Raw genomic sequence first — 10,546 nt, 5'->3', positions numbered from 1 at the left:
GTTAGTGAGACAAATACACAGTGACTGCGAGGACGCATCTCTGTGCGCTCAACGGGTCTTTCGCGCACGCTACCGAAGTCTGCGACTTACAACAAGCTTCACCAGAAAAAGCAAATTCAGCAAACAGAGCTGCATATTTATGGTCTGAGCAAGGCCTAAATTGTCAAGACTTTTAAATGCCCGCTTTCGGCATGCAACAATGACAAGTGCCCCAGTGTATCAGGTATACATTGCCCAGTGCCACAGTGGTCACGTACGGCACTGGGCCATTGGCAATATGGTTTGAAGAGAGCAAAAAACAATGAACCAGGTCAGAAGACTCGTTTTATTGCATGACAGCCCTAGAGAAAGCCATCATCCTCTTCATCAGCCATCTCCTTGGCATATTCCAAGTCTTGTTGTTCACGCTCGCGCCGCTCCTGCAAGAGAAAGTACAGTTACGACAACACTCTGTCACAGGAGGTATGCTTGATTCCCAATACAATGAAAGCTAGTTAGATGAGACACATGTCTCTTGTAACCATAAATCAGTGCTACCTGCGTTACCTCGGATCATTAATTCCAAAAACACTGATGAGTCAGACTACATCACTATTATGCATCCCAATCAGTGTGTTGTTGAAACATATCTACGGGAAATTGCTCAGCATGGCTTGTATTAGTTTCCAACCAAACTTCTGGATGTAAAGCACTTCTCTTTGCAAGCCTTCCTGCTACTCGCAATACCTTTGAAGTGCTCTTAAATACTACTGGAATACAAAGTGACCAGTGTTGCCGATGCTGCGATGGATATCCTACTCTATGGTACTCTGCTGTAGAGTCGTGCACGAGAGAGCATCGCGAGAGAAAGTGGAGTGCTCTCGGCAGTCGTAACCATGCGAGCACTGACATGCGGCTGTGGAACAGAGCAGAATTGGGCCAAGGAAATGAAAATTGCACTGCATACCGGTTAGTACAATGTTGGCCGCATTGCATAAGCATGTCTTAGTTGCTTATCTTCTAATTAGTGATGAATGTACTACAGGGACGTAAAAAAGTTGTCCTTAGTAACTACGTCTTTTGTACGCAATGTTGCTAACATAGGAAAACCAACCAAACCGTTTCTAAATGTCTTTTGTAACACGCTCTCTTGTAATCTGATTTTACTTTACTAGGTTTGCACGTTCGTGTTTCCCAAGTGCGTGCGTGAAAGGGGTGAGTAAGTAAAACATGCAGAGCTTTGGTTGGCTTCCCTATAACACGCAAGTTCCCATCTCACTTGTTAACACAAGGAAACAGCAGGACACTCACTAAGTGTAACGACAAAAAATCAAAACAGAAAAGAAACCCCAATCATAGCAGTGTGAGAGCTAGGATTTTCTTTTCATTGGAGGATGGCGGTGAAGACTTCGCGAGGCCTGTGCAGCCACGTGACACACGTGGCTGCACGGGACTCGCGAAAGGGTGGCACAACACAGCTTGCCACATTCTGGCTTTGATCCAAGTACCAAGGTTAGATTGCCAGAAAACAACAGAGAATCATGCAGGAACAAAAAATTCAGGCAGATCCCGCGCATTCTCGAAGTTGATTTCATTTGTGGGGCCTCGAAATGAGAGCCTCTCTCGGAACATACGGAGACACGTCACGACGTCGGGCAAACGAACGTGCGTACATTTATTAAAAGCTCGTGCAACGACGAGCTTGTCAGCCGAATCCAATTACTAACTAGCAACACGATTACATAATGCCAACACAACGCATACACAAGCTACCGCGAATTCGGCGTCGCCGACGTTCGATTCACAACGAAGGGCCCGAGGGAAACGTCCGTCCACGCACACTGCCAAACCCCAAAGAGACTCGCTGCTGTTCCCTGTGCCCCGGTCTCCCGCCAGGTGGCGCTGCCGGTGCCACCGTGCCGTGGATTGATGGTATTCAATGATCTCAACGACCAGGCGGTGTCAATACAGGGCCAAGAACTACCGAAAGTAAGCGAGCACAAGTACCTTGGAGTATGGGTCAATGAGGGTGATAGGAACATGGAGGTGCAGGAAAAAGCCTCGGCTGCAAATGCAAAGAGGAATGCTGCAATAATGAAGCACAGGGCGTTACGGGGATACAATAGGTACGAGGTGCTTCGAGGTCCGTGGAAAGGCGTAATGGTTCCGGAGCTTACTTTTGGGAACTCAGTGGTGTGCATGAGGGCAGAGGTGCAATCGGGAATGGATGTAAATCAAAGCACTGTGGGACGTCTCGCGTTGGGTGCTCACGGGAAGACTACAAATGAGTACTTGAACCAACTCGCCCAATCTTCAACACTTGTCGACAAATGAGGCTGTAAAGGGCAATATGGGATGGACAAGTTTTGAGGTGAGCGAAGCTCAGAGCAAAATGAGGTTCGACGAGAGGTTCAGGATATGAGTAGCTGGGCAGAGAAGGTGTTCCGGTATTTGCATTGGGCGCGAGGACATACCGTGGCGCCACCATGCGGAGGCATCCCTGTGACGTGTAAGGTTGGATTGCTCCGCCAGCCCTCTCCCGCTCAGCCCGCAGCCGCTTTCGCGTCTGCTTTTTAAGTGCGAATGCACTTTATAAGCGACCCTGAATCCGCCGTCCCATAGCAACGGCGCGAGGAGCGGAGAGGAGCGTCTGTAGCAACGGCGCAGCGACGTCACGCCCCACGTGACTGCGCGCGCTCCGCCCTCCGCTCCGTGGCTGCGCGCGCCCCGCGCATTGCCTGTGGTGATGAAGGCCGGCGGCGAGACGCCGAACGAAAGCGTGCGAAGCGAGCCGAGCACCCCGAAGCCGATCTGGCGCGGGGACGCGCGATGCGTGAGCGAGCGCGGGCCCTCGAATTCGATCGGCCGAATGCGCGCTTCAAGGGAGACTTCCTGGACCGCAGCTTCGGATATAGCTGCGCGGTGTGCGATCAACTGTGGTTCGACAACAACCTGAGCCCCATCTCGGGCGTGCGCAACGCCGCCAACAAGTTGAACGCGTTGCGGGTTCTTTGGAACGAGTTTTCGAGTTTAGTCGCGCGCGCCCCCTCATAACATCACCCCGTGCTTCGCACTTCCTCATACTCCCCTTCGGGGAAATGCGGGTTTTTTTATTATTATTTGTACTTCACTTCAAAGAAATCAGTAAAATACTGCTGCGGCTTTATCCCTGACTGTACGAAATGCTAAATAACTGCTCAGAAAAAAATCTTACGTCCTCATAATGCCTTAGACAGCGTCCTGACTGCCGGCGTCGTCTGCTATGGCCACCGATATAGAAACCACGGGAGCCGCGCACGCTGCTTTTGTAAAAGGTAACGAATCATTTTGCGCCGAATGGGCTTTAGCGTGCTTGCGGCAAAGAAAGGTATTTTTTGCTTCAAGAAATGCGGGCAACCATGCAACTTCATTCGTTGTAGGTTCGCTTATAAAAACGGGCCACGGTTAACACGACAAGCATGGGCAAATTTACATTCCTGTTTAGTACACATAGCCCTATGAAGCACGACGAAAGCGGTTTCTCCGCTTTGTGGGAAGCAATCCAGTATGCTTAGAGATCCATGCAGCCGCAACCTTTCTCATATGATTGGAGACAAACGCACGACAGCCATATGTACGCGCGCGCCTCATTCAGTGTTGTAGTCACGGTGTAAGATATACCGTGGTTGTAGCTAGATAACATTTCACATGAGTTTGTCTGCGGCCAGATTTTAATATCTATCTGTTGCTCCTCGTTGCGCGTATTTTCTAAGGTTGTCACACGGTGCATTTTCGATCGCCACCAAGCCACATCGGGATGAAAATTTTCGAAGATTGACTCCGTTATCCAGCTTGCACAAAGAGGCCAATCGCGATCGAAAAATCCGGTCCCGATCAGGCTCGATTGCGATAGCAAATGCACCGTGTGCCAGCCGGCCGTATTACTTGCGCATTTGAATGACCATGCTGATGACTTACTGTGGTCTGATGACAATTACCGTGGTCTAAATGGCAATATTATGTTGCTGTGAAAATACCAGCGTCCAGCATTTATAAAGCTTCATTGATAAGCAGTATGACACTTCGCGGCTGCTGCTAGAAGGTGATTCAGTTTTGAAGTGGCCACGTTTTCGCCTGTAGCGTAAAACAACACAGAGAAGAACAAGTGACACTGACTATGGGCTTATTTTACAGAAATAATCTATAAGCAAGGAACCCCATGGGCTGAAGTCGACGGAGACCCGTGTGGTCGGAAAAGACACGAGGACAATTAAAATAAACACGAGGGCGGCAGGGGGGGGGGGAGGGGTCAAACAGTGGTGGAAGTTACGTCGGCGAGACAGGTAACTTCCAGCAAAGACTCAAGCAGCACATGTATGACGTAAGAAAGGTTTCATCGGAGGCGCTGGCCGAACACGCAGAAGCAACTGGCCACGAAATAGATTGGGATAAGGCAAAGGTAACGGGAAGAGAAAATAACTGAATTTCTCGGCTTTACCTTGAATCTCTGACAATCTAGACAACGGCGCACATGCTTAATCGTCATGACGGCAACTTTCCACACATGTCCGCACGTTGCCTACGTCATATTTTAAAACATACATAACCGGACTGTTTGCGCATTCATTTTTCACTGTGAACAATGCTGCCGTGAATATTCATGGTCGGTGTCCATTTTAACATCACAGGCTTGAAATAACAAAAAAGAAAGACAGGTGACACCGGCATCAGGCTCGTGAAAAGCACGGTCGCGGTAAAAGTGAAAGCTCAAGCCAGGCCCCTTCGCGTGCGTAGCGCACTGTGACACGGGCCAGAAAAGTACCGTGCCGCCGATAACATTTACTGCACTTTTCCGGATTGTGTAGCCTCTAGGGGTACACACATAAGTGAGAGCAAAACAACGCTGTTCAAAAGCGAAATCGGCGTTAAAAACAACGCATTCAACCGTCCACTTCCCTTCGCCAGAGCGAGGCGAGGTCACGTGATCCAACTCTGCACGTCACAGCGATTGCAGCGCCCGCGTCTCCAGTGGTGGGCCTCGCACCCAATAGGAAGAGCGTTGACACACAGAGGAGAAAAAGAACTAGAAGACTCACCAGCAAGTATACGGCTGGCGGTGTAAGCGAAATGGCAACAGAAGGTGTTAAGCGAGAAGTCAGAGAGGCGGAGAGGATTTATTGAATCGTAGGGATGGAAAAAAAAACGGCTCTGAGTAACTACCGAAAGGGCAAAAACGAAATAAAGACGGAGGCATCTTACGATACTTCAAGGGGAAGCGTTTTACTGTTTGAAGCGAGGTCGGCTTGCTTTAGAACGCGTAGTTATAAAGCGGGATTCAGTAAAGAACAACAATGCACATGCTGTGGGGAAGATAAGGAAACGGCGGAGCATGTTCTGATCGAATGTGGAGATATCCACCCAGATGTACGTTTGGGCATGAGCCTACATGAAGCCTTGTGTTTTAGGGACAACAATGGAAAGCTGAACACGTCTGCGATATAAATAAATAAGAGATGGTGAGAGTATTGGTGGCAGAAAACCAGAGGTAAAGGACAAAAATAAATAGTCGGAAAAGTAAGGACATTCTGCCGTAAGGGGCAGAGAACTGGGCTGTGAATTCTTTGTTTCTGTGTAAGACCGATTTAATCGAAGTAGACGTGGCATTAGGCCAAGATAAAAAAAAAAAAAAAGGTTTTTTCTTTCTTGTCGAGCCTGGTGGAACACATGTCACCGCCCTGTTATAAAAGTGACGCTCATAGCATCCATCGCTAACACTACCACGTGCGAGCACAGCGACACCTCTTGCTCTGAGGCTGTTAAAGCTAACCGTGACTTATCCGCGAGACGCGCCTAAAGCACGAGGCGTAAACGACTTTGCAGGGGGTGATAGCACCCCACAATGTGAAGCAGTCAGCAAGCCTATACCATATTTTATGCATAGTAGAAAACTTGCGTACACTCCACGAATACAATGAAAAAAGTACAACAAAGACTAGCGCAGTTTTACTGAACTTTATTCCGTAAGAAAGCACGTACATACAATACCTCATAATCACTCCATGGGCAACACGGCACTGCATTTCCATTTACACAAAAATGATAAAACCACTAGCAGAACCGACACACTACCACATACTCGTGGGCAAGTTAATTTCACCTTCACTCAATACGAAGGACGGATGACTAACGCACAGTGACGTCGCTCCGTCATGGCGCCTGCACGGGGTCCTTTTCCAAAGCAGTTTCAGCTCTGTAACAGAATATATATACTTGACTGCCCCGGAGAATGCTGTGCTCCGAGTTCAGCTCGAACCGTGATGTACATCCTTTGTGTCCACCAGATTTCTTGCTCACCAACAATGCTGCCAAAACCAGCACTGGACTTTCCGCAACGCGGGATCCTTAACGCTATTGCGCTAAGTTATTCGATGTCTACTCCTGCAGTTCCTGGGATGATACAAATTGTGAATCACGTGTGGTGCATACTACACGGGCCGTCGTGTGTCGGTACGCACCATGCGTGACTGAGGGAAGCGTTTCATGACGCACATGTCAGGCATGTCACGGTACTCAAGTCTTGACCAGTTCGTAGTGTTCATCATACACTCATGTACTGCTACGCGAATTTTGGTGTATACCAAGTTAAAGGGGTACTGACACGAATATTTTTAGTTGTTTTTTGCGTTCAAATGAAAGGTCAAGCCCTCAAGAGCCTAGAAAAGGTAGTGCTAAGCGCAAGTGCGCCCTGAAAAAGTAATTACAGTATGTATTTAATAGCTAGTTTCGGTTCCTACCGTACCCTGACGTCACAACACCGTATGAGCTTCTCGTCACGCGCTTGCACAATATATTGTCACGTGGTCGTGACGTCGACGAGGACCGCAGGCGAGGTGTCGAAGGTGAAACTTCATTTGGCCGAACTTGTGGCCCAGAAACGGTAAGTTAATGTACAGCAATACGCACGGTATGCACTGATAGCGGCGAACAGAGCGTCGACCGTCGATCAACTGACGCGGTGAAGCGCTTCGGAATTTATACACGTGCCGTCGAATATTTCAGCGTTATCGCTGGTTGTCGCGAAAGCTCTAGAATAAGCTCGAGTGCTCGCGTCTTGCGCGAAATCTTAACAAAACGATCTACAATAATCGCGAAGCTTCTCGAACAATGAGGAACCGCTGAGCGTTGCTGGCAGTCTTTGTGGGCAAAAACCGAATACAGCAAAAGTGATAATAAGGAACGCACGTGGCAATGCCCCCCTCTGAAAAAGCATCGTCCCGATGCTTAATACAGAACATGGGGCGGGGGTGGCCAATGCATGCAACAATAACAACAATAAAACAAGATGGTACAACAAAAAAGCACAAGCAAAACAGTACAATAAAAATAAGAACAAGCAAGAAAGTACAATAATAAAGTAAAAGTACAGTCCTCAGATTCACTAACGCGCGTAATATGGCTTCAGGCGCACGACATGGACGACTTCAGGTCGCCCACGGCGCCGCTGAGAGTTCCAGGGGCGTAGCCAGAATTTTTTTTCGGGGGGGCGGGGGGCGGGTTCAACCATACTTTATGTATGTTCGTGCGTGCGTTTGTATGTGCGCATGTATATATACGCAAGCAAAACTGAACAATTTCGGGGGGGGGGGGGTTCGTAATGCTATCAGGGACAACCTCGTAGTCGAGTACGCCGAAGCGTCGAAGTACCCTGTACGGTCCGAAGTATCGTCGAAAGGCTTCTCGCTAAGTCCCCGTCGGCGTATTGGCGTCCATACCCACACACGCTCACCGGGTTGGTATTCCATGTGGCGTCGTCGAAGGTTGTAGCAGCGGCTGTCATTCGTCTGCCGGTTCTTGATCCGTAGGCGGGCGAGCTGTCGTGCTTCTTCGGCGCGCTGTAGGTAGGTGGTCGCGTCGATGTTTTCCTCGTCGGTCACGTTTGGTAACATGGCGTCGAGCGTCGTTGCCGGGCTCCGTCCGTAGACCAACTTATATGGCGTCATCTGCGTCGTTTCTTGTACGGCCCTGTTGTACGCGAAGGTCACGTATGGAAGGATGGCGTCCCACGTCTTGCGTTCGACGTCGACGTACATGGCCAGCATGTCGGCGATGGTCTTATTTAGACGCTCGGTGAGGCCGTTGGTCTGTGGGTGGTACGCGGTGGTCCGGCGGTGGCTTGTGTGGCTGTATTCCAAGATCGCCTGAGTTAGGTCAGCCGTAAACGCCGTACCTCTGTCGGTGATGAGGACCTCTGGAGCACCGTATCGAAGGACGATGCTCTCAACGAAGAAGTTGGCTACCTCAGCGGCACTGCCTTTGGGCAGGGCTTTTGTTTCGGCGTAGCGGGTGAGGTAGTCGGTAGCCACGACGATCCATTTATTTCCGCAAGTCGACGCTGGGAACGGCCCCAGGAGGTCCATCCCGATCAGCTGGAATGGTCGCCGAGGAGGCTCGATTGGCTGAAGGAAGCCTGCTGGTCTTGTGGGCGGTGTCTTCCGTCGCTGACAGTCTCGGCACGTCCTTACGTAGCGAGTAAGGTCGGCGGCAAGGCGCGGCCAGTAGTGCTTTTCCTGTACTCGTGCGAGCGTGCGGGAAAGTCCGAGGTGTCCAGCCGTCGGGTCGTCGTGCAGGGCATGCAGAATTTCTGGTCGCAGTCCCGAAGGCACAGCGATAAAGTAGCTGGCTCTGGCCGGAGAGAAGTTCTTCTTTACGAGGACGTTGTTTTTCAAGCAAAATGATGCGAATCCTCGCCTGAATACTTTTGGGACGATGGTCCTGCCCTCCAGGTATTCCACTAGACCCTTCAGTTCCGGGTCGGCTCGTTGTCGTTCGGCGAAGTCGTCGGCACTTATGGCTCCCAAGACGCTGTCATCATCCTGGTCGTCGGGCGGTGGTGGGTCGACAGGGGCACGAGACAAGCAGTCGGCGTCGGAGTGTTTCCTTCCGGACTTGTACACGACGGTAATGTCAAATTCTTGAAGTCTTAGGCTCCACCGTGCGAGGCGACCTGAAGGGTCCTTCAAGTTAGCTAGCCAACACAAGGCATGATGGTCGCTCACAACTTTGAAGGGCCTGCCGTAGAGCTAGGGGCGAAACTTCGACGTAGCCCAGATGATGGCGAGGCACTCCTTTTCTGTTGTGGAATAGTTGGCCTCTGGCTTAGACAGCGACCGGCTAGCATAACTGATACAGTGATGCTACCGAGGACTTCTGATTTGGAGCAATTTTTGGAGCAGCAAAATTTTCATCTTGGAGCACTTTAGAGCAGATAATTTTGCATCTAGGAGCACTTTGGAGCAGCGAATTTTATATCCTGGAGTGCAATACAGAAGCATATTGCATTAAAGGAGCACTGACATCAAATTTCAAAGTCGAGATGTGCCCTTCATTCGATTGCTCGGTATGCATAGGTCTCTTTGGCCAAATTTGAATGGCGTCCGTCGCGTGGAAGTAATTTTATTCCGAGGGCAAGCAGCGTACGAAAGCTCAACGGAAGATTGATCACGCTGCGACATCGACACTAGTGCTACGTAACAAGTGTGATACATTCCGCAAATACCATCCTGAGTGACGATACGCCAGTAACAGTGACGTCGACGATCTGAGTGTATTTATTGTGCCGCCGACGCCAGGCGACGCTCTCGCCGACTCTCACTCCCAGCCAGTGGCTCTCCTTGCTGTCCCGATCCGTGCCTGCGATTCATCGTGTCGTATCGACTGATTTCTCGTGTAATCCTCGGCGCGAGTGCGATCAATCGGAGCGACTACGTGCCAGCATGTCGGGGAACCGCTGCGTAGTACGGACCTGCTCGTCGAGGCGCGGAAAAAGCGGAAAGTGCGTGGCGTTTCATTACACGTACGGTACACGCCAACACGACCACAAGCTATCAAAGTGGAGCAGCCTATAGATGAATACCAGGGGCGTAGCCAGAAATTTTTTTCGGGGGGGGGGGGGGGTTCAACCATACATTATGTTCGTGCGTGCGTTTGTATGTGTGCATGTATATATACGCAAGCAAAATGGAAACATTTCGGGGGGGGGGGGTTGAACCCCCCCAACCCCCCCCCCTTGGCTACGCCCCTGATGAATATCATCGTTAACAAGTAGCACTTATGCAGAGTTATTAGTGAATGTTAGTTCGTCCGTAGACTTCCTTGCGCTAGCGTAATACCGGGTTACTGCAGCCGTAACCGTGAGAGGCTGGACAGGTGGGGCCATCTGGCGGCGCAAAGAAGAACCTGGCAAGCACAGAATTGTTATTGTAGAAACCTGTTGTGTTCTATTTCTCCGCTGGTGTGCATTCGCTATGCCGATATTCCATAGACCCCTTTACGTATACCGGAATTCTGTACACGCTAAAATCTCTGATATAGCTAATTGAGACACACCAGCGAGTATGGCCCAAGCGCGCGTCCCCGGGCACCTCCTCGTTGCTGCTTGGAACGGCGACCATTTCTGAATCGCTGTTTTGCAAAGGGTCGAAGCGAAAATGATTCGCGACGTCGCGTATCGCGGTGATTCTAAGTTCCAGAATGTCGTCTTCAACACAAGTCGATACTTTTGACGGCGACGACGCTGGTGACAAGGCAT

At 50.2% G+C, this 10,546-nt stretch overlaps 2 protein-coding genes across 4 annotated transcripts in view; one reads left to right on the top strand and one right to left on the bottom strand.

Moving 5' to 3' along the window:
* The window catches only part of LOC119394569 (amphiphysin), a 669,247-nt gene that overhangs the window by 223,025 nt on the left and 435,676 nt on the right, over window positions 1–10,546 (top strand). The window lies entirely within an intron of this gene.
* The window catches only part of LOC119394570 (26S proteasome non-ATPase regulatory subunit 3), a 143,749-nt gene continuing 133,507 nt past the window's right edge, over window positions 305–10,546 (bottom strand). The window contains exon 11 of the mRNA XM_037661892.2: window positions 305–419. Within this exon, the coding sequence (XP_037517820.1) occupies window positions 342–419 (78 nt within the window). The 3' untranslated portion in view covers window positions 305–341. The remainder of the gene's footprint in view (window positions 420–10,546) is intronic.

This window comes from Rhipicephalus sanguineus, chromosome 5, assembly GCF_013339695.2.
Source record: "Rhipicephalus sanguineus isolate Rsan-2018 chromosome 5, BIME_Rsan_1.4, whole genome shotgun sequence".
Taxonomy (NCBI): domain Eukaryota; kingdom Metazoa; phylum Arthropoda; class Arachnida; order Ixodida; family Ixodidae; genus Rhipicephalus; species Rhipicephalus sanguineus.
This window is presented reverse-complemented; position numbering and strand designations above follow the sequence as displayed.